The sequence below is a fragment of the Pelobates fuscus genome, chromosome 3 (assembly GCF_036172605.1).
Source record: "Pelobates fuscus isolate aPelFus1 chromosome 3, aPelFus1.pri, whole genome shotgun sequence".
Lineage (NCBI taxonomy): Eukaryota > Metazoa > Chordata > Amphibia > Anura > Pelobatidae > Pelobates > Pelobates fuscus.
Genome location: NC_086319.1, coordinates 130,091,770 through 130,115,818, shown reverse-complemented (window position 1 = coordinate 130,115,818; position 24,049 = coordinate 130,091,770). Strand labels below are relative to the sequence as shown.

The 24,049-nt window shown below is 43.0% G+C and overlaps 1 protein-coding gene across 1 annotated transcript in view; it reads left to right on the top strand.

Moving 5' to 3' along the window:
* The window catches only part of DDX46 (DEAD-box helicase 46), a 57,440-nt gene extending 49,376 nt beyond the window's left edge, over positions 1 to 8,064 (top strand). The window contains exons 16-23 of the mRNA XM_063447467.1: positions 356 to 549; positions 990 to 1,127; positions 1,236 to 1,385; positions 2,871 to 3,101; positions 4,394 to 4,612; positions 5,173 to 5,317; positions 6,725 to 6,798; positions 7,778 to 8,064. Of these exons, the coding sequence (XP_063303537.1) occupies positions 356 to 549; positions 990 to 1,127; positions 1,236 to 1,385; positions 2,871 to 3,101; positions 4,394 to 4,612; positions 5,173 to 5,317; positions 6,725 to 6,798; positions 7,778 to 7,825 (1,199 nt within the window). The 3' untranslated portion in view covers positions 7,826 to 8,064. The remainder of the gene's footprint in view (positions 1 to 355; positions 550 to 989; positions 1,128 to 1,235; positions 1,386 to 2,870; positions 3,102 to 4,393; positions 4,613 to 5,172; positions 5,318 to 6,724; positions 6,799 to 7,777) is intronic.
* Positions 8,065 to 24,049: the final 15,985 nt, after the last annotated feature.

The following is a 24,049-nucleotide window of genomic DNA, read 5'->3' as shown; positions in this document are numbered from 1 at the left end:
TTAAGTATCTCAACGAAAATGGGCATGTTGGATGGTTCTGGGTAAGTTCCTTTAGCAGATTCCACCACTATCCATATTTAGATGGTGCTTTTGTGGAGCAAAATTCAGTGGCTGTGGAATAGAGCTGCAGAAAATGCCTCCGAGCCTCAATTGCCATTAGACCCTCTGACATGCATACACATTCTTATATATGTTACTAGAGAAGTTATTTGTACTATTGAATACTTTTTTTGTTTAGCTTAATAAAGTTTTCAGACAGATTTACATTGCAACTTAATACAATGTGGTTTTGGCATGTGTTACTGATAGTATATGTGTTACAATAACTATATTTCTTTACCATGCTATTTTCTAGGTATTGACCAATATGATCGAGATAGCATCATTAATGACTTCAAGAACGGAGTCTGCAAACTTCTGGTTGCTACATCAGTTGCTGCTCGGGGTCTTGATGTCAAGCATTTGATCCTAGTGCTTAATTATTCATGTCCAAACCATTATGAAGATTATGTGCATAGAGCTGGACGGACAGGGAGAGCCGGGAATAAGGTTAGAAAGATGTCATGGATATGCATTTTTTTTGTATTGTGAGTTGGCCAGTTATGTATTTGGGTCTATTCAATTGAAATTGCATTTTGATAGAAGGCAGCGATGTTTATGTATGTGTAGATTTTACAGATTTATTTTCTTATTTTTATCTTTTAACTAAATTGGCGCAAGAAAGTGTAACCAATTAATATATGTACATTTTGTGCAATATGCTAGTCAGATATATTGATTTGGCCTTTTACATTAACATAATACAATTCAAATGGACATGTTCATCTCAATCAATCTCAATTTAGCAGTGTAGTCTGGATGTTTTTGTTACATTTCATACAGGGCAATTGAATACTTGTATATTCTAAATGATTCTAAATTTTAGGCCAAAATAGCTACATCGAAATGTCTTTTGAATTGTTGTCAAATTTGTAATTGATGCTTTTCAGGGCTATGCATTTACATTTATCACAGAGGACCAAGCACGCCATGCTGGGGACATCATTAAAGCTTTGGAACTCTCTGGTACTGCAGTTCCTCCTGAATTAGAGAGACTCTGGAGTGAATTCAAGGATCAACAGAAAGCAGTATGGTTCAGTTTGTCACTTCATTATAATCGTAATCCATAAACCTTGTAACATTTTCTTTAAGAATGTGTGACATACATACATATATATTATTTCTATTTTTTCTAGGAAGGAAAAGTGATTAAGAAGACCAGTGGTTTCTCTGGTAAAGGATTTAAGTTTGATGAAACAGAGCAAGCTTTGGCAAATGAGAGAAAGAAACTGCAGAAGGCTGCTCTTGGCCTTCAGGACTCTGATGATGAAGATACAGCTCTTGATGTGAGTACTTTGCATTGAAATAAAGTAGTGTAAACATTTTTCCAGGCTTACAGTGGTAAGAGTAATTTGTAAGGCCTGACTAGTAATGTGGGACATGAAGTTTTAAGGTGTATATATGTGTATTTCATGCATACACACCCCACCCTTTCAATCAACTCTTCCCAACCAGCATTGCTTTCCATTTTGCTCCGAAAAACCTTCGGTACATTATGTCAACTGCAGTTGTTGGCTTTCTTCTACATAGTAGAACTATAATTCCTAGAAAGTGGTGACCATAAAGTGCTGTTTATGGAATAAGCTCAGTAGAGCTATTGAAAGTCAGGGCTTAAATTTTTCATTGCTCAGTGATGGGCATGCAAATGGTGGCACATATCCACCAAAGTAGCTTGTTGTCACGGCACCCACCCAGCATGGGTGCATGAGGTTCGTCTCTATGTGGTCCATATAGTTACCGCAAGCACTGCTCACATCTCTCTCAATGCTGCCACTCCTCCATCCTTTCCTACGCTGGCTTCTGCATGCCGGAGCCATTTAAAGTTTCCACATTGTTCTCTCATTTACGCTACTCTCTGTCTTTCTCACTTTGGCTTGCCATGTACTACTCTTTTGCATTAAGTCTAGTCACTAGTCCTTACTTTTTTGTGTCATTTTACCCCACTCCCTCTAGCATGTAAGCTCAACCCCTCTGTTCCTGTGTGTCCAACTTGTCTGGTTACAACTACATGTCTGTTCGTCCACCCATTGTAAAGCGCTGCGGAATTTGATGGCACTATATAAATAACATAATAATAATAAAGTAATATGCTTTTTATCCCATAACATATATATCATTGTTTACTTTTATGAAGCACAGGTCATGTCAAACTAACTTGATTGCATTCTACGAAGAATTAAGTAGAAGTATAGATCAGGGTTTTGCAGTGGATGTGATCTATCTGGATTTTGCCAAGGCATTTGATACAGTTCCACACAATAGATTAGTGTTCAAACTCAAGGAAATCGGTCTAGATGAAAATGCTTGTTCTTGGGTAGAACATTGGCTTAAAAACAGAGTACAAAGAGTTGTCATTAATGGTAAATTTTCAAGCTGAACAGAGGTGGCAAGTGGTGTCTCTCAGGGGTCTGTTTTGGGACCCCTTATATTTAACATGTTTATAAATGATCTTGAAGACTGCATTGAAAGTCATGTTTCAGTGTTTGCAGATGACACAAAACTCTGTAAAATAATACAATGCAAGCAAGATATTACTTTGCTGCAGAGGGATTTAGATAGAATGAGGAACTAAGCACTCAAATGGCAGATGAAATGTAATGTTAAAAAATGCAAAGTTATGCACTTCGGCATAAAGAATACACAAGCAACGAATACCCTTAATGGAAGCGAATTAGGGATAACAACACACGAAAAGGATAAATGATATGCTGAGGAATGCCAAATGTTAATGACTCTGAGAGCACATCATATATGTTTTACTTTTGTTTCAGATTGATGAACAGATTGAGAGCATGTTTAATTCTAAGAAGAGGGTTAAAGACATGACTGGACCAGGAGGACCTGCAGGTGCAGGCGGTGCAGCTGGCAGCACTGGAGGTGCTGCAGGAACAACTGCTGCAGTTGCTGCTGCTCCAACTGGCGGGAATGCTGAAAAACTTGAAATTGCAAAACGACTGGCAAAAAAGCTTAGTGTGAACAAGAACCTGGGAGCAGAGGCACAGGTGCTCTTAATAGAACGTGAAACTTACATTTACAAGATATATATCACAATTTTTTTTGTTAAAAAAATATCAGACATTCAGTACTTACAATATGAGCAGTTATGTCTATCTAAAAATCAAAGTCTGTGTGTGCAAAATTTCAAATAATTATTTGCCAATTCTTTTTGGTCAAGGGTCAAGGGGAAGGTAAACTTTGTTTAAAGTTAGGTGACAGTTTAAAGAAACAGATGATTTAAAGACTTGTATTGGTTTTATGCTTGTTAAAAATTAGATCTGGTTACTTCTAAGTACTAGAAATAATTGCCAGTAGATCTGGGGACTATAAAGATCATTATAGAACAGTGTAGACATAAAATATGCCCAGTTAATATTTAGCAAGAAATTAAAATTCTTAACCAATATCTGGCAACATGTAAGAAACTTTATGAAGGCAGTGCTAGTTCTAGTTCTAGTGTAGAATTGCTTATACAGAAAGTTTAATAACCTGGTGGAGGAAATGTTTCTCTTGTACTTAAATCGAGATGTGGGCCATGGGAAAAAAGTAAACACAATAAATCCTCCATCTCAGGAAAGACAAACCGTCCAAGATGAAATAAGACTTACCAATTTGGAGCTAACTGGCAATTTTTTATCTTGTCCTTTGAAAAACCTAGATGATTTTCATATTCTTAAGACAGAGGCAATTTTACTATGGGACTGCATTGGTCAAGTTTTTTGCACTTGCCGTGTCCACATGTTTTGTACATGCGACTCCTTGCAAGCGACTTCTATTATTTTCAAAAGTTGTGCAATATGCTATCAGTGGTTTATCTTCAGAACTAGATTGATGACCCATTGTTTAATCAGTGTGATGGCCCATTCGTCCATTGTAATATACTATAATATAATTCATTTTACATTTGACTCTTTCCAGTGGGTGAAGGAGTTTTTGCCAGTTAAATAGGGAAAGGCATTGCTGCTACATAAACATACGTTATGGGCAGTTTCCTGGGACCTGATGAGTATGATGTGCCTGTTCCAACCATTGGGAATCAATTGAAATTGCTAGGAGGCCCAAGTCTTGGTCTTAGCTCAGAGGTTTACATCATTTATTGATAAGCTCATTAAGCTCTCTCCAAAACTGTTTTTCACATGTCTGTTTGTAATCATGTTATCCAGCAATGTGAAGAGTGCTAGTTTTTTATTATTGATACTACAGGGCCTGAGCCAAAAGCATATTAAAAATACTTAGAAATATTAATGAGTCTTTGTTGTTCAACTTTAGCAATTCATGTTTCCTTTGTTTGTGGCAGGATGTCATGCAGCAGGCCACAAATGCAATATTGAGAGGAGGTACTATTCTGGCACCAACGGTGTCTGCAAAAACAATTGCAGAGCAACTAGCAGAAAAAATCAATGCCAAGCTCAACTATGTCCCAGTGGAGAAGCTGGAGGAAGAGAAACAGGAGGCCGGAACTAATGAATCCTTCAAGAGATATGAAGAGGAACTAGAGATCAATGATTTCCCACAGGTATGTCAAATAATTTTTTATAAATTTTATTTATTTAATTTTTTGAACTAGCACCTCAATTTTGTACTTGTCTATTACTATCTAAAAAAATATTTTTTCACTGCGTATATATATTAACTACACAAAGTATGGTCACTGACTGTTCTAGACCTAGACAACCAAGGCCATACAACAAAAGTGAAAAGGATTCTCCTGTGCATCCGCTGCATAACGTGATAATCCTTTGGAAAATCGAACATCACAAAATTTGCTGCACAATATATGGGACTGTGGTGCAGAGACAAAAGAAAGCAGGGCTCGGGTTGTGCAACTGGTTGCAGGGTTAAGAAGGGGTCAATGTTTTTGGGTCCATGTAAGTTATAGAGGTTCTGCAGAAGGGAGCTGTGAAAGGTGTTAGCTGCCCACCCAAGATTTGGCTCCATTTATACTAAAAACTGCTCTGCCTGTAAATTATCTATTTGCACGAAGCATGGCTAGTATGTATGTATGTAAATTTGAAGTTGAGAAGCATTTTGTAATTTTTTTTTTAATTTTTTTTTTTTGCTGCATTCTCTTTACAGACTGCCAGATGGAAGGTGACCTCTAAAGAAGCTCTCCAGAGAATCAGTGAATACTCTGAAGCTGCTATTACAATTAGGGGAACATATTTCCCACCCGGCAAAGACCCCAAGGAAGGAGAAAGGAAGATATACTTGGCAATAGAGAGTAAGTATAAATATTATCATGGTCTAGATAGCAGCATACATATATTAAAAAAACAAAGCAGGCACCCTTTCCAATGGTTGTAATTGCTACAATGCACGTGCGCACACACAATTGCATTTTTGCATCAATAGCCCATTTATACTTGATGTCATCACTTACAATTGTTCTATTCAAACAAGAAGTATGGGTTGTCATTGATACCTAGGACACAACTCATAAAGCACTAAAATGTATCAAAATAACCCGAAACAAACCAGATGCAAGCTAACCACTTAAGCACGGAGGTAAACGCCCAACAGATATTTGACATGAACCAAAATGAAACCTAGAATTTGTGCTGCTGTTTGTTTTGTTTTTCCACTGTACATTCTTTAAATGCATCTACTATACATGTTATTTATTGTTTTTATTAAAGGACCGAAAGGGCTTTCTTTAATATCTTATATGTATACCTAAAACATGTTGAGGCATTGGCTGACAGCTAGGAGAAAAAATATTTCTCAATCGATTTTCCTAATCTATACATTTGCCAGCAGAGCTGCTTGCACAATGTATAGATAGAATCGTATGCTGAATCTAATGTATATCATTTTTTTTACATAAAGTGTAAAGAGAAAGAACTCCAAATAGATTCAGTCCTGATTGTAAAACGTCTCTTGTATTTCGAATCAAAAAAATTTCTGGCAGTCAACACTAACCCTTTATTAACCCTATTCTTACATGAACTCTAACCAGCCACTTAACTTTACCCAACCCCTACACTAACCCCAACTTGTACTGCAGCTCCTGCATGCAGTGTCTGCTTGTCACAGTTACGGGTGCTGGGCATCTGTTGTTCAATCTCTTTGCACTGCCGGCATGAGCAGGGCAAATCGGAAAACCATTTCACAGTGCAGTTTTCAGTAGGATACTTCCTGCTGAACTGCAAATAACATTAAGCTCTGTTAATTGTTTTGTTTGTTCTTTTGAAATCTTTATACCGTAATGAATGAGATTTTCATAGGGCTTTTCCTAGTTGTTTTAAGCTGTTCTTTCACGTTCTGGGGTCTTGGCATATTTTGCAAAGACCCTTCGATGGTAACCTGGCCGCTTGGTTGTGCAGTGGATGTAAGTTGTACTTACCCGATGCTGTTCCCTGCAGGCATCCCCATCTTTTTTTCTTCAGCTTCTGGTGCTTCATTTGCCAGGAGCCCACATCTGTGTTGTACTCTCTCGCATGTGTGAGATTGCATTACTGATGTCTGTGGAGAAGTCTGCTATCTTGTTATTATCTTGTGATCAGCAAGATAATGTCTTAGTCTCTACTTCTACTACAACTTCTGTAGTAGTACTACTGTTCAGAAATTGCAACAGTCTTTATGGGCATTGCATAAAGATTTTGACCAAGCTTATTTTTACAATTTTCAGGTGCAAATGAACTGGCTGTGCAGAAAGCAAAAGCTGAAATTACTCGACTTATTAAAGAAGAACTTATCAGACTTGTAAGTATCAAAATCACAATACAGTTTGTTTGGGACAGTTTGTCTCCATGCTTCTATCAGAATTTCAACATTGACCTGACTATATTGTTACACCAGAGGCCAATCCTGCAGTTAGGGTGGCAAAACTCCTGTTGTTAACTTTCACTCTGTTAAAGCAGCAATAATTGTGCAGATTATTAATTTATATATTATGTAAAGGGACTCTTCTCAGAACAACATCTTAATAATTGTTTTGAAGTAAGGGGTTCCTTGGCACCACCTTACATCAAGGGATTAAACAATTTTTTTAATGAAATGCTCAATGTTCACGGATACCTACAGTCTTCACCGTGGACGCCACTATTTTGCTTTTGCAGTGGTGTTTGAGAGTATCAGCTGACTCAGCGTCATACCAGCTGCCCATTGAGAGTGACAGTACATTCATAGATACAGTAACTGTTAATATATATTGTCAGCTTGGGTTTTGTGAAATCTAGTCCGGCTAATTTAATTTTGAATTGGCCATAAATTGCCTTTTAATTATTAAACTCCAAAAATTTAAGAAAAAATAAGTTTGGCAAACTAAAAAGTGCTAGAGCAAGAGTGATGAAAGGTAAAACATGGATTAATTAAAAAGAACAATTCTTGGTTTTAGTACCGTATAGGTGATGATTATCTTGCTACATTTGTGGATTTATGCTGAAGGTGTGTTTCCTGCAGTAAACTTAGGACTCTGATCAACCTTTGGTGATGTCCTCTTCAACCAATAAGTGACTACAATCTCCTTTTGTAGTTAATAAAAGTCGTATTGTGTTTGTCCTCTTCAGAATGAGCTTGAACTACTTGCTCATCTGCAATACAGCCACAATCCTTTCCATTCCTCTGAATGAAAGTGAATGGTACTGTACTGTACCATGGGGATATGACATACATGTATTTCAGTGTTCTGCTATACTCCTATTACAGAATTACTTATTAATTTATTTTATCTTTTCTACAGCAAAACTCCTATCAACCAACCAACAAAGGAAGATACAAAGTGCTTTAGGTTCTGGAGCATGTGGACTGAATTGTCGGCTGTTATGTAGTCTGTGGTCTTATGCAGTTTTCACATTCTTGTAAATGATACTTTATTTTTTATTTCATTTCTATTTTAAAATTATAATGACCTTTTCAGAACCATACCACACTTTTTTTTTCTTTTTGCAAAAGAAAAATACCATAATATTGATAAACAGGACAGTTTGTATATTTTCCATCTTAAATAAAATTTGTTTTAAAATTGCACTCTGTTTTGGCATATTATTTAATTAGAAGGTAAAATATGTGCAGTATTTTAAGATAAGGCTGAGTTCTGTCAATTCATCTTCTGAAGAGAGTTAAATACTGCTTTAGTAAAATTTGCTGATAAATACACTAAATAAATATAATCATATTTGTACATCATGTAATGAGGGTTGCAGGCCCTGATTGACAAGCGGAACATAACAGATGTGGCTGTAGTTGCACTTTCATATAAAACCACTGTATGCCTTTAATTCATTGTGAAGTTGTTGTGTGATGACTGTTAATGATTTCTGATATACTTGACTTTCCAGATATTGGCTTCTTTAACTTCTTATAGACCGATGGTGACCCAGATATTTTTTTTTTTTGGTAAATCTGTTTATTAAGGTAGAGTAATTCGCATACAGCTGGCTCACAGGCCAGACGACAGAATAATGATTTTATAACAAAAGCGATGTACATATACAAAGTCTAGGAACTAGTATGTTACAATTTAAACAGGAGCAGTGCGATTAAACAATATCAGATCAGGAAATCCGGGTTTCAACTTGTGGACCAGTAACATTTTCCTATCTGTCAGGCTTAGGCGTAGAAAGTGAGCATCACCTCAGGGTGTTCCGGTGACATTTGTGTGAGTGTATAAGTGACTATTCTAAGTGGACTGTTGCTTTAGGTTGGACAGAAATCCCAGGGAAGCAGAGTTATACTAATCGGGTGAACCATCAGCATCGTAGAGGTTAGGGTTCGGGGCCGATGACAGAGTAGGGTAGGCGAGGGAGACCTGCGGGTCTTCTGTATTAGTGGCAGTGGCTGGGATGGGTTAATAAGCTGCCGACTGTTCACTGGCCCACAGGTTCCCCATGCCACCCAATTTGAGATATATTATAGACCACTTCCACATCGCTTCCTCTATACAACCCCTCCACCTAGTGTATTCATAGATAGGAGCTAATAATCAGGATCTAAGACTCTGCGCTGGTGGAGAGTTATCCCTCAGGACAATGTTCCATATCGGAGCTCGAGATATATCCACTGGCCACCTCGCCCACCAAACTACCAACCCGTTCAAAGAGGGGTCATCTGATCGTCCATGTCAAAGGTTGTTATTTCTCGATGTATGAGTTTGTACGGGCATACGGGCACCCGTCAACCCTGGAGTCAATAAGTCGGTGGGTTAAAGCCGTTTTTGTCCAGATTTGGTAAGTGTCCAACGTAACCTAGGTCTCCTGGGTCCCCGAAGGCGTCCCCGGAAAACTTGGTTTACCGTCCGCTATCAAGTCTTAACTCAGGAATGTCGTTGGTCGGTATTCAGGTCAGTCATGTATCGTATGATGTCAACTATCCGTCCTGTGTATGGTCTGACCAACCTCGGTCCCAGATCCCTCGTGGCCCAGTGATCAGAGGGAGGAAGGTAAGAAAAGAGGTTAGGAAGGAAGAGGCATCGGAGTCTGCGCTGCGCGCCCCCGATCGTCCCCAGTCTGTCGGCAACCGGCAATATAGAAGAACCATGGCGCCCACATTTCAGCGTGTCTGGTTCCCCGGCCCGTGATGGTAGCATGGGCCTCCTCTGCCCCCTGGATATCTTCCACTCTATTTATCCACTCACATCTAGTCGGCACTGTATCCGTCTTCCAATGGGCCGGAATGTTAGCTTTTGCGGCGTTGAGCAGGTGCCGCAGTATCGACTTCTTGTACACTGGTATGGGTTGAGCGGAGATGTGTAGTAGTGCCAGTTCTGCGTCCCACATCGGTATATCTCTCAGGATGAGCTGAACCGCCTCTCTAATCATGTCCCAGTAGGGAGTGATGAGTCTGCACTCCCACCAGATGTGTATCACTGTACCGAGCTCCTCTTGGCACCTCCAGCACGTTGGGGGGTGGAAGGAAAGATGCGGTGTAGCAACACCGGTGTCCTATACCATAGAGATATCAGCTTATAATTCAGTTCTTGATAATAAGAGCTCATGGAGCTCTTATGTTGCCAGAGTAGCGCGGATTCCCATTGTCGGGTAGTAAGATCTTTCCCTAGTTGTCCTTCCCACTGTCGTTTAAATGCCATCTGTGTAGGGGTGCCTCCGGTTAGTAGGTGTAAATATAAGGACGAAATTGCGTGGTCCAGGATGGTACCTCGATCACAGAGCTGTTCGAACCACGTAAGTTCCCTGCGGAGTTATGCATTGTGTGGTATGGAGGCAAGAAAATGTTTCAATTGTAGATAGCGAAAGTGAGAGAGAAGAGTAGGAGGCCTATCCCCCAGCAGAGATGAAAGATCTCGCAATTTTCCGTCACTGAGAACTGTGTATATGGGTACAAATGTGCGCTCACTCTCGATGGGCCATGCCCCGGTCGGGAGCCCGCCCCCGACTTCTTCATTGTGCGTAATCGGTAACAGTGGGCTAGGCGTCGGTGACACATGCTCCTGCTCCCTCAGGGTTTTCCAGCTGAGCAGGGTCTGTAAGACTAGTCCTTCGATGAGCGTCGAGACGGGCCGTCTTCCAGAGGACCTCCAGACCCTCGCCTCCAGCGTCGGGCCTATAAGACCTCTATCTAAGACCACCCACTGTTTAGGTGTCGACGTTGAATGCCAGTCCAGAACGCGCTGCATTACCGCGGCCTGATAATATTTTTTGAAATCAGATAGCGCTAGACCGCCTTGTGCCCTAGGTCGGCACAAGATGTCATGACGAAGCCGAGGGCGGCCCCCACGCCAGATATATTTAAGCACTCCTGACTTTAGGGCAGCAAAGAAATTCGCTGGGATGGCCAGAGGTATGGTCTGCAGGAGGTAGAGAACCCTCGGAAGGATGTTCATCTTAAGCACTGCTACCCTACCGTGCCACGTAACATGTGGATAAGACCAGTTAGTAAGATCCGTTAAGATATTTTTAAGGAGGGGTGTAAAGTTGCATCCGTAAACATCTTCCGGGTCCGTGGTTACCCATACACCTAGGTATTTCATTTTGCTGGAGAGCCAATGGAACGCGAAATGAGGCTCCAGGGACCGGAATTCCTCCGATGGGAGCGTGATGTTTAGTGCCTCACATTTGGAAATATTGAGTTTAAATCCAGACAGCTGTCCGAACCTATTGAGTTCCGAGAGGAGGCAAGGTAGCGTGATTCGGGGGTTGCGGACAAAAAAGAGGAGGTCATCAGCATAGGCTGCTACTTTGTGGTGAACTCCTTGCCATTCATAACCTTGTATGTTCGGGTTCCGTCTAATCGCTCGGAGAAGTGGTTCCAGGTGAAGTGCGAACAACAGAGGCGAGAGCGGGTATCCCTGTCTGGTTCCGTTTCGGATTGCGAAGTCGGTGGTCGTGGCCCCATTGATTTGTACTGTTGCTCGAGGATCCGAGTATAGGGCAGAGACCCATGCGAGGAGCCTTTCTCCACATCCCTGCCAGTTCAGCGTTGCCAGCAAGTACGACCAGTTGACCCGATCAAATGCCTTCTCCGCGTCCGTGGAGAGAAGCATCAGCCGGGTCCCCTGTCTCCGAGCGTGGTGCTGAACAGCAAATAGTCTTAAGGTGCTATCCCTGGCTTCCCTACCCGGGATGAATCCCGTCTGATCAGCATGAACCAACCCGGGTAGGAGGTGTTTAAAGCGGTTCGCTAGCACATTTGTGAATAGCTTGGAATCCACATTGAGCAGAGAGATCGGGCGGTAACTACCGCATTGCAGCGGGTCTTTCCCGGGCTTCAGGAGTACAGTGATGGTAGCAGCGACCAACTCTCTGCCCAAGGGGCCCCCCTCGCCGACCGCGTTTATGGCGTTGGTAAGCCGTGGCAGGAGCAGCCCCGAAAAGTTTTTATAATACCCCACAGAGAAGCCATCCGGGCCCGGGGCTTTTCCGGTCTTGGATGTTTTCAGGGACGCGGCTATTTCATCTGTACTAATTGGTGTATCTAGAAGCGCTGCGGAGTCCCGGTCCAGCTTGTTCACATCCATGTCCGACAGTTGCGGATCTTCTCGCGGTGTTCCATAGCTTCGCTTTCCCCAATAGGCGCGTGCAGGTTATAGAGTTTCTTATAGTAGAGCCTGAATTCTTCTGCGATCTTCTCCGGGAAGGAAGACACTTCTCCAGAGGTCAGTCGTAGTTGGCGAATTTGCCTATGAGGCACGGGGCCTTTTAGTAGTCGGGCAAGATATCTACCGCCTTTATTGGCGTGAGTATAATAGAAGCCCTTGGTTCGTTGCACCGACCTGAGGTGTCGTTTCAGAAGAAGTGCTTTAAGTTGTCTCCTATGCTCCATCAGTTCTCCATAAACATCATTTAGTTGGGATCGCTTATGACTGCGCTCAAGTGTTGAGATAGTGTGATGTAGTTCGGTCAGTTCGGACATGAACGCCTTTCGTTTTTGCGAGGCGATGCATATAAATATGCCGCGGATCACACTCTTATGCGCTTCCCATAGAGAAATCGGTGATATGTCCGGGGTATCGTTTTCCCGGAAATATTGCTCCAACTCCCGGTGCAGCTGATCTTTGGCATCCAAGTCCAGCAGTAAGGCTTCATTAAGTCTCCAGGTCCATCCAGTTGGCCTTTATAGAGGGGAGGCCAATTCCATCTCGACAGATCCATGATCCGACCATGTGGCCGGGAGAATGCTAGCTCCCAAAAGGCGAGAGAGTCCCTCCTGAGTGACAAAAAGATAATCTATACGTGAGTATCGGTTGTGAAGTGCTGAAAAGTAGGTGTAATCTTTCACCGTAGGATTTAGCGTCCTCCAACAGTCCACCAATCTCAGGGAATCCAGCGATTGTCGGATGGACCTAATGTGACGCTGTGGGATACAGCTATGACCCATGGAAGAGTCTAGCGTTGGGTCCAGCGGAGTATTAAAGTCGCCACCAACAATCAGGATCCCATCTGAGAAGTCCTCCAGTTGTTGAAGAGCATTGCGGAGGAAAGGGGCTTGCCTCTTATTAGGAACATAAATAGAGGCTATCGTGTAGATCTTATCAGCTATGACTCCTTTAAGGAAGAGATATCTCCCTAATGAGTCCTGCGCTCGATCTAGTTCTTCAAATCCCAAGTTAGCTGACAGTAGGATAGCCACACCGGTTTTGTGGGATGAAGGATGGTTGCAAAAGTAGTTAGTAGGGTAGTGTCGATTGCGTAATTTAGGGTGTGACTCGCCTTTAAAGTGAGTCTCTTGTAGCAGTGCGATCGCCACTTGCTTTCTTTTCAATTCCCTCAGCAGATGCGTCCTACGTTCAGGGATGTTGAGTCCCCTGCAATTCTGCGAGATAACCTTCAAGGGTGCTTTGCGGTAAGCCATGGCGCACAGAGTCGCCGAGAATAGGGGTTGCCGAAGTGCCAGACAGAACTCCCAGGCGACGTGGCAGTCAGTCCAATGCTAGGTGAGAGGGAGGGGGGGAATGAGAAAAAGTCAGAGATGAGAGTAGCGGGTGTAAAGTGGGTCGGCCACAGGCATCTGGGGACCAGGGCCAGATGTCCGTAAGGAGGTTAAAAGGAGGTATGTATCCTTGTCGTCGATACCCTCACAGATTTTGGGGGATGTCCCAAATCTACGCCCCCCACCAGAATGGGGGGGGGGGGGTATTCTCGTGCAGCGACCAACACTAGAGGTGTTCCGTTCCGGTACCAGCCCAAGAGACCAAAGCACCCTCTGTGTGGCCGCAACTATAGCACAAGTGTGGAGGCACAGCTCGAGCTCCGCTCGGAAACTATCTCACCGACAGACAATCGGCACCCGCTCCTAACCGTTCCCCCTATCTACTGTAAAAAGGCTATGTGAATTCCCCATAGAGTGACAGCAGTGTTAAGGCTTACGGACGTTAATATCAAAGTAGGAGAGGAATTAATCATAGATGACTAAGGTCACCAAGTGACTACCAAAGATTACCAGTATACCCCAGGTACTACCCCAGAGCAGAGTACCTCCATCAGGTTCCCGTACCCGCTCCTCTATTCGGAGCTCATATGATCAGCAACCCACCTTGTGGCACAACAGTGGACGATGCTCACTTATCCAACCCCCCGATACAAGAATACTTGTGAGAACCCATAAGAATCATCTCCCTTAGAGGGTCATATATAATAACGCATGTATTTCTGTATATATTCAAACAGGCAAGCAAACATTAATAAGCAGTATAATTATTTTTACCATCTAATTCTGCATTCATACTTGCATTTATAATTAGTAGGCACACCCCTCCCGGAACGGGCAAGCGTAAATGACCCCCAGCTCCTCAATGGTTGTCTTAGGGAGAAAGGGGGGGGGGAGAAATGGGGGAGGCGAGAGGGGGGGGAAGAGGGGGAGGCGAGGGGAGGGGGGGGGGGGGGACAACGTGAGGTGTGCACGTCACATGCGGGAGATGTGGATGGGGAGCGAGCGATCATGCACAACAGTGCCCGTGCCAATATTAAGCTAGTGAAGAGCATCTACATATAATCCTGTGTGTTTCCACATAGAAATTCACATATGACTGCCACTCAAGACAAGAGACCTTTACCCCTGAGTTAAATATGTTAACATAACGGATTTCTTGGTGGGGAAGAGTTAACACAGTAAAAGCATATGTTATTCCCAAATGGACTTATTTGTTCAACATGATCCCACTGAAAGTTCCGAAACCATGGTTGGACATGCTCCAACACTCTTTTTCCAATTTCATTTGGAAAGGGAAAACACCAAGAATAAAATCCCAAATTTTAACAAAAAAAATCAATCAAGGAGGAATGGCCCTCCCATTAATAAAAGACATATATGCTGCTAGTATAATCTCCCATATATACAAGTTTCAGAGCATTGATTCAAGAAAACAACCATGGTATCAGATAGAATCGACAAGGATAACTGAGAAAGATCTCTCGCTTATGATTTGGGACGATAGAACTAATTATAATATACACTTAATGCAAGTTAATTCTATGATTGTATCCCACTTGATCGGAGAATGGCATTGAATTAAAAAATTACTCAAGATATCAACTAAGATAATTGAAGGAGCAAACATAAGAGTTATTGAAAGGATTATCCCTGATATGAATCTCTCTAAATGGAGATCGGAAAGAGAGATCTATGTCAAAGATCTCCTTCAAAATAAAAAGCTGATGCCATTTAACGATCTTAAATTAAAATTAAACCTCCCTGATACAGAGATATTCTCTTATTTTAGAATCAGAGGATTTATAAATGAATCTTTATTAAAAAGAGAGAGCGATTTAAACAACTTAGTGTATAAGATCTTTGAGAAAGAAACAACAAAATTGATATGTTCCCTGGCCACAGATTTGATCAGACAAGTTTATTCAGATATCCACCCAACGGCGAAAAAACAATGGGAGAAAGATCTCAACATAGTTTTGACTGATAAGGTCTGGTGTATACCCATGAAAGTTCTAAGAAAATATATACACTGTTTAAACTTAATAGAAACTTTCTTTAAAGTTTATCATAGGTGGTACTTAGTACCAACGAGACTAGCCAAAATATCTACATTAAATTCGTCTCTATGTTGGAGATGTCAAAAATATGAAGGGGACATGTTACATATATGGTGGAGTTGCCCAAAAATTTCGAACTTATGGGACTCAATCTACTCTTTTTTAGAGTTCTTTAATATTAAAGTTAAAAAGTACCCATATACGGGGTTACTCCACCTGAGATGGAATAGATTCCCAAAAGACCAACTAATATTAATTATACATTCTTTTATAGCGGCGAAGATATTAATAGCAAGATCTTGGAAACAAACTTATACACCCGATAATAGACAGTTTATAACCCAATTATTATATCAGCTTGAAATGGAAAGAGGGGTTGCTTTCTCTAATAATAACAGCAAACATATACACCATCTAGAAAAGTGGTTATCGAAAATTAAAGACTGTTTCACCTGATCTGATTCCCTCTTCCTCTCTTGTCTTATCTAAATATTGTTTAACGCTATCTACTGGGACATAGGATATAGCTCTCGTATGATAACCAGAAGTTGAACTGTAAAGTTGAGCTGAGTTTTATATTAATCATAGAAAAAACATTCAGCATTTTTGATAATATGATATCTAAAGTTTAAGATCGGCCTAGACAACTAGCTAATTTCTACTACTTCCTGCTCCCAAGTATTGTAATGTTTGTTATGTTATGTTAAATTTGGATGCCATCAGGGTAAGGGATATGATGTAGGCTACCTACATCATATCATAATCTTTTGTAGAAGTATGTATACATTTATATGAAATATCTGATGGTACTGTCTATGTATGTAAAAAAAAAATAAGTGTAATTGAAAAGGAATTTTTTCCAACAATAAAGAAATATTAAACATAAAAGTGGGTCGGCCACAGGCATCTGGGGACCAGGGCCAGATGTCCGTAAGGAGGTTAAAAGGAGGTATGTATCCTTGTCGTCGATACCCTCACAGATTTTGGGGGATGTCCCAAATCTACGCCCCCCACCAGAATGGGGGGGGGGGGTATTCTCGTGCAGCGACCAACACTAGAGGTGTTCCGTTCCGGTACCAGCCCAAGAGACAACGTGAGGTGTGCACGTCACATGCGGGAGATGTGGATGGGGAGCGAGCGATCATGCACAACAGTGCCCGTGCCAATATTAAGCTAGTGAAGAGCATCTACATATAATCGTGTGTGTTTCCACATAGAAATTCACATATGACTGCCACTCAAGACAAGAGACCTTTACCCCTGAGTTAAATATGTTAACATAACGGATTGGGTGTTGGCTTACATCAGCAAGAAAGGGCTCGATTGAGTTTAACCTAGCATACAGTTGCTTGTTATGAGTGATTGCACAGCCCGGTGGGGAGGTTCACTTAGCGCAATGTGCAACAAGTATAGATAGCAGATTAAGGCCTTCAGAGAGTGGCAGTGAGACATACAATAAACATAATGCATAGCAAACAAGGCAACTGACATCCGTAAATAGCAATAATGATTTTCAAACGCACTCCCCTATCCATCCCCCCCACCCCAACCCAGGCCCCCCCCACCCAAGGCCCCAACGTAAGGTCCAGTGCCCTACCGAATATCCCAAGGCATAACAAGTTCCGTTGCTAGAGAATGACCCAGCTGAAATGTAGACACTTACCCCCCCAGCCCCCCCACCCAAAGCCCAGAGACGTGCGTATACAGCATGTCCTTAGCTGAAATATCGAGAGAGTTATAATATACAAAGCAGACATGGAGATCAGAAGCGTAGGAGTCCCCAAGGAGATTCCACTGGGCCCAATACCCCCCTCCCAAATGCTAAAAACAGGCCCCACAGTACCTTAGGGCTTGCTGTATGGAGCATGTGCCTCACAGGGTGGTCAGGATGTGCATGAATCAGCGATTCTAAGCATAGTTCCAATACCCAGATCCGGGGGAGGTGCGGCACAAGGTATGTAAGGTGGCGCGGTTATTCCTCCGGTGATGTCGGCTCCCGGTATCTTCCCGCACGAGGGGCAGAGGAAGCTCTGGCAGGTCGTTGTCTGGTATCCCTCTGAGGTCGCGGCGGTGGGCCCAGCGGGCCTAGGATCCAGTTGGTGACAGGTTGCGGCGGGAGGCCTAGTTCTCCCAGGAATCGTGGGACTTCCTCCGGCCAGCGCATAGTGATCCAACGATTTTGATGCCTCGCCATTAGGGCAAAAGGGAAACCCCACTTATAGACCACATTATGGTCCCGTAGCATTGCTGTGACAGGGCGGAGAGCCCGTCTGGCTTCTAGAGTGATGGGGGACAAATCATTGAAGAGCGCAACTTGGGCCCCTCTAAAGGGCCAGGATGGCCTCTCCCGGGCTTTCATCATGATGGCATTCTTCACCGGGAATGAGCTTAGGCAGCAAACCAGATCCCTGGGGCCGTCCTCCGCGTTCCTGGGCCGCAAAGCCCTGTGTGCCCTCTCAAAGTGGATCTGTGGAGGCGGGGATGGCTGCGTAATAAGGTGGAAGAGCTCCATGAGGGTATCCGCCGCCGCCTCGGTCCCCTCAGCTTCTGGGACACCACGTACACGTATGTTGCATCGCCTACCTCTATTATCCACGTCCTCTAGGTGGCGGCGCATGGCCAGGATCAACTCGCCCTGCCTGGCAACCGCAGTGTCCGTGGATGTCATGCGGGTAGATAGGGCCGCGTCCGCCTCCTCCAGCGCGGTGATGCGGCCTGTGTGCGCTGTGATCTCGGCGCGAAGCCCGGCTACTTCATTCCGCATCGCGTCTTGAATATTCGCTGCCATGGCCTGTAGATCAGCTTTAGTGGCCATAGCAGCAGTCAGGTCCCTGAGGGAGTTTTCAATCCGCTCCAGAGCGGTAGCTGCTGGGCCCTGTTCCGGCATCGGCGCCATCTTGGGAAGAGCCGGGTCGCCGCTCGCACCGGGTTGTTGCTGCAGGTAGCTGTCCAGCGGGCCCTGCTGGGGATTCCCCGGGGTCTGGGGATGCTCTGGGCGTTTAGTGCGCCCCATGAAAGCCGCTTAGTCGCTCTTAAACGCTATAGTTGGGGAGCGCTGTCTTCAAGCGGCCATCTTGGACGGAGCCGGAACCACGCCCGTGACCCAGATATTGTGATTACTACATATTGTGCACTCTCTGTAATTTTAGATTACTTTGCTCTGTATTTTTTTTTTGTGAGAATTTCTTTTGAGAAACCATAGCCTACAATAGTTGTCATTTCTTAGGCTTGATACATTATCAACTTCAGATACCATATGCACCAATAAGTAGCCAACAGGTTATATAATTTACAATGGTGGCAGATTTAGACTTTGGATCACATGCCACATACAACTATTCGTTGTATCATAGCAAGTACTGGGCTTGATCCATCTAGTAGACTCTGCCACCTTATAGTCTGTACACCCTTCGCTCTACCAGCATTAGGCTATAACAAGAATAACATGGAAAATGCATTAGAGAAGGACGATCAGAAAGAGGACACTAACAATAAAAAGTGTGGGAGTAACTCAGAGTAACCAAAAGCAGGCACCACCACCTCCCCCCTCCATCTCCACACCTGTGCCCAGAACATCCTCCATGCTCAGTATCCCAATCTTTCCCTGTACTTCTACCTTCCATGGACAGTTTTTCTTTAGGTAGAGCTTCACCTTATTAACTCTAACAAACTCATAATAAGAGCACCGTGAAGATGCAAATTTTCATCCACTCCACAGGGACACAAGCGGGTAACACAGCAGCTTCAGTACAAAAGTAAAGAAAATCTGAAGAGGATACACAGAACATAAAATGGAGTCAGAAGAGGATCTTGTTGGACATTGGACAGTATGTAACTGTCCAATGACTTATCACAGGTATCTATGGAAAGTCTCAGACTCCTAGATAGGTTTATGGCTAGTTACTGTCACCAAGCGAGCTGTTTAGTTTGTTTTGTTTTTCCCAATTTCATTCTTCTTTTTCATGCAGGCTATATTTCTGAGCCTTTAAAGTATATTCCAGGCTCCGGCAATGCATTTTATAGATTTTGGCCTCATGCTATGCTGGATTTTTTATTTTTTTTATTTCACATCTAAACTCCATTAGTTTTGCTAAAAAGAATGTATGCAGATATTCCATAATTTCCATTTCCCAATCATAGACCATGGCAGCATTACAATGGGTTATATCCTGCCCAATCACACCTACCGGGTAGATAATTAAATGTAAAATAAAAAAAATGGACAATTCTTTGGGAAGGAATAATAACCTCTCAATTTCCACGTGATTAGCAACTTTTAAATTCTGGGCCTTGCACAGGAGATGAGAAATGACTGCCAATTTCCATGGTGATTTAAGAGCAGAGGAAAAGAGATGAGCAAGCCATTAAATTATGCACTCTTTTTGAAAACACAAGATAGGATAGAAGCAAAATTACTGGCTTACCTCAAATTTATGTGCTGCTACTTATTTTTAGAAAACCTATTAGACTCCTTTTCAGCGCCAAAGAGCTAAAAATATGAAAAAACATGGCAATTTCTAGAGAAAACAAAAAGACTAAATAATACAATGAATGAATGAATAATATTTTTTGCAAATAATGTGATCAACAATGTAAGTAGGGTGCTGCACATATATACGGGAAGATTTAGAAAAGCTAAAGCACCAAATATACAAGATTCAACTTGATGGTGGCCACAGCCATAACAGAGAAATAGCTAAAGGTTGAAAAAAACAGCAGTAGCTTATAAACAAGCTGTGCCCAATATCCAGGCCGAGACGCTACCCTTAAGAACATAGGTACAAACTGGCATTGCTTCTACCATAGAGGGTCACAATATCATCTACGCACTCCCACTCAGTCGCTAAGAGGGATCTCCAGGGTGTCATCCTTCCCATGTAGGCTTCCAAGAGTGAGAGAGACCTAGGAAGCCAAAAGAAGAAATACATTTATGGCTACCTCTCTCCGTGTGGAGATGAAAAAATGAAGTGCAGGAGGAAGCAAATGGTGCTTTATCAAATTTGTTAAATTACCTGTCCAATAGGCGTAAATGAGTGGGATATAATCTATTGTAATGCTACCACGGAGATAGCAGCGTTTTTGCAGCATAATACCTTTAAAGTATGTCCGATTGTCATTGATAACATTTTTTGGATTAAGTCAATCAGATAATTTATAGAGATCTTGGAAGAATGGGACATTACAGCATATCAAATGCCTATATTCAATTATCACAGGTCAATTAGGTTCTGGAGGTTTACTTTTCATACAGATGGAACAGATCAGGCTATCATCCACCCCAAACATCTTCATAAATTTTAACTGTATTGGCAGCAACCCTGAGTAAGGTAGATATTTTAATTACCTAAACGATTGCCCGATTGACAAATTCAGCTGAACTGTTAAAGGTTAATAATAAAATAAAAATCATATATATTCTCAATCTGATGCAATCATTGTCGCAACTGTCGCTATCCATTGAATGCACTCTCAAACCCTGAAGAACCAAAACCTCTTTAGCTTGGTATGTCTTTATGATAATAAAACTATCTTAAAAAAAAAAAAAAAAAAAAAAGCTTGGAAGTTTTTTTGTTTGTTTTTTTTTAAACTGCTGGATCTTTGCAGGTAAATTCGGGATTATTCTAGCTCCTAGTGACCGAATAATCTAAATTTTATTAAAGACAGGAGGCAAATATTTGCTTATCTTTCTTTACTGAAACTCCCAGCAGCAAAGAAACAGTTAACAGCAGTGTAAAAAAGTTTAACCAATCAGAGTGCATCACAGCAATATAAACTGTCATCAGGCTCCTCCCAATTCCTCTTTCTTGATGTAGCCGATCAGTTGTAGAGTCAACCATGTAAAAGTAGTCATTAAAACGATGAACAGGTAACGGTGAAGGTATCTTTAAGGATGAAGGTAGTGATCAACCCGCAGGTAGAGTCAAGGCAGAAGGCAAGCGATCTTCACACTAGGAGGAAGGAGAAACATCGTGAAAGTATGGTCTCTTTGGCAAAAGAAAAACCAAATAAATGCAGTGAACTGACTTCCAATTTAGTGCAAGCTCTAACTATGGTAATAACAGAGTGGTATAACAGTAAATGACCATCTAGAATTTAATGAACTAAATATAATATAAAAAACGGGTTATAATAATAACGACCTAATGAGTCTAGGTTAGCGAAAGAGAGGATGTAAGTCATAGTTAGAAATTGGAGGTAGTACAGGATACTTACCTAGAAGGGTGGGAAGAGAAAACTAGGGTGGGAAAATATTCGCCTCCTGTCTTTAATAAAATTTAGATTATTCAGTCACTAGGAGCTAGAATAATCCCGAATTTTATGGCAAGACAGGAGGCTTCATATTTGCTATTTTAATGCACAGATAGCAAGGACAGAGAAACGTGAGGAGAGTGTCTAAAATAAAAGGTACGGAAGGTGGATTCTCTAGACCAATCAGCGGAGGATAGAATTTCCGCTAAGGAACCTCCAGCTAAGAGTGTTGAAGAGGCGGCTGCGCCTCTAACCGAGTGAGCCCCGAAAGATGCATCAATGCCAGCCAGGGCTAGGAGCCATTTAATCCAGCGTGCAATGGTAGGGCACGAAACTGGTTTGTGAGGCCGTACATAGGATACCAGGAGGGGCCCGGTAGGTGCTCTGAGAAGGGTAGTGCGAGCGATATAGTGTCTTATGCACCGGGCTACGCATAGGAGTGGTCTCTCCGAGAAGTAAGGGTAGCTCACGGTAGATGAGTTGGTCTTAGTGCGTCTAGTGATGTGAAAGTGTACCCCCTCTGGTGTGAAATCGAGGGCGTGAAAGTCGAAAGCCCTGATGTCGGAAACTCTTCGGAAGGAGACCAAGCAGAGGAGGAGAGCTAATTTGGCTGATAATTGGCATAGGGAAAGCGCTTCGTTGTCCGGCCAAGCTTCTAAGAACGTGAGCATGACGGCAACGTCCCAGAATTGATTATATTTGGGATTCGGGGGTCTAGCGATGCGGATGCCCCGCAAGAGTCTGCAGACAGACGGGTGTTTGCCCACCGAAGAGCCTTCTATAGGAACGTGCGCTGCAGAAATAGCAGACCGAAACACGTTAATGGTCCGGTAGGATTTACCCTGGTCGAATAGAGACGACAGGAAGTTAATAATATTAATTATAGGTGTTGAAAAGGGATCAAGGTTCCTTTCCAAGCACCAGCAACTCCATAGGCGCCATGCAGAGATGTAAGAGCGTCTGGTTCCTGGGGCCCATGAGTCCCAAAGGAGTCCCTGAGCAGTTGTCGAAAGGCCTGAGACATTCCACGATCCCCTGAAATGGTCCAAGCCACTAGTTGGAGATGGTCTTGGATCGCCAATGGGTGAAAGTTGCCTATCGAGTCTCTGAGGAGGTCGTGGGTGCAGGGTAGCAGCAGGGGAAAGTCCACTGACATTTCCAGTAGGTAAGGGTACCATGGTTGGGCCCGCCATAGCGGGGTCACTAGAGTTATCTTGACACCTTGAGTTCTGAGAAGTTGTAGCGTGCGTGGAATCATGGAGAATGGAGGGAACGCATATGCCCCTGACATCGGCCACTTCTGTAGGAAGGCATCGACTGCAAGGCACGCTGGGTCCGGTAACCAGCTGTAAAAAGCGTCCGTCTGCCTGTTGAGGCGAGATGCAAAGAGGTCCAGGTTGAATGGTCCCCGGCAAATCTGGAGATGCTGAAATATTTGTGGATTCAGTTGCCAATCGCTGGAGTCCCTCCAGTGGCGGGAGAACCAGTCTGCGACGAGGTTGTCTGTTCCCGGCAGATATTCCGCTCGCAGGGAGATATTCCTGTCTAGGCAGAACTGATATAATTCCTTGGTCAGGTCTGAGAGCATCTTTGATTTGGAACCTCCTAGATGATTCACGTAGCGGACTGCGGACACGTTGTCCATCTTCAGCACAACTGAACAGTTGTAGACATCTTTGGCGAAGCTGCGGATTGCAAATGAGCCTGCAATCAGTTCGAGGCAGTTGATGTGAAGTGCGCGTTCTGAGTGGGACCAGAGTCCTCCTGTAGAGGTTTCCGAGCAGGTTGCGCCCCATCCGAGCAAACTTGCATCTGATTCCAGGATGAAGTCTGGTTGGGATCCGAAAATGGCTCTTCCATTCCAGGCATCCATATGTTGTAGCCACCAATGGAGCTCGAGCCGGACCTCGTCTGTGAGTGTGATCTGTTGGTCGTAAGACGTCGACTGGTGTAGGTATTGGGTCTTTAATCATTGCAGTGCCCGGTAGTGCAGTGGGGCAGGGAATATAGCCTGTATTGAGGCGGAGAGCAAGCCGATGGTGCGGGCTAGATCCCGTAGGCGAAGGTGTGGTGATATCAGTAACTTCCGAATGTCTCTTTTTATGGATTTTATTCTGGGTGCCGGAAGTTGAAGGACTGCTTGAACGGAGTCTATCTGGAATCCCAGGAATTGTACCGTCTGGGACGGTGTTAGAGATGATTTCTGGTGATTGATCACGAAGCCAAGATTCTGCAATAGGGCGGAGGTCATGTTTGTATGATGGAGGAGGGTTTCCTGGTCCTGTGCCATGAGAAGGATATCGTCCAGATAGATTATGGAG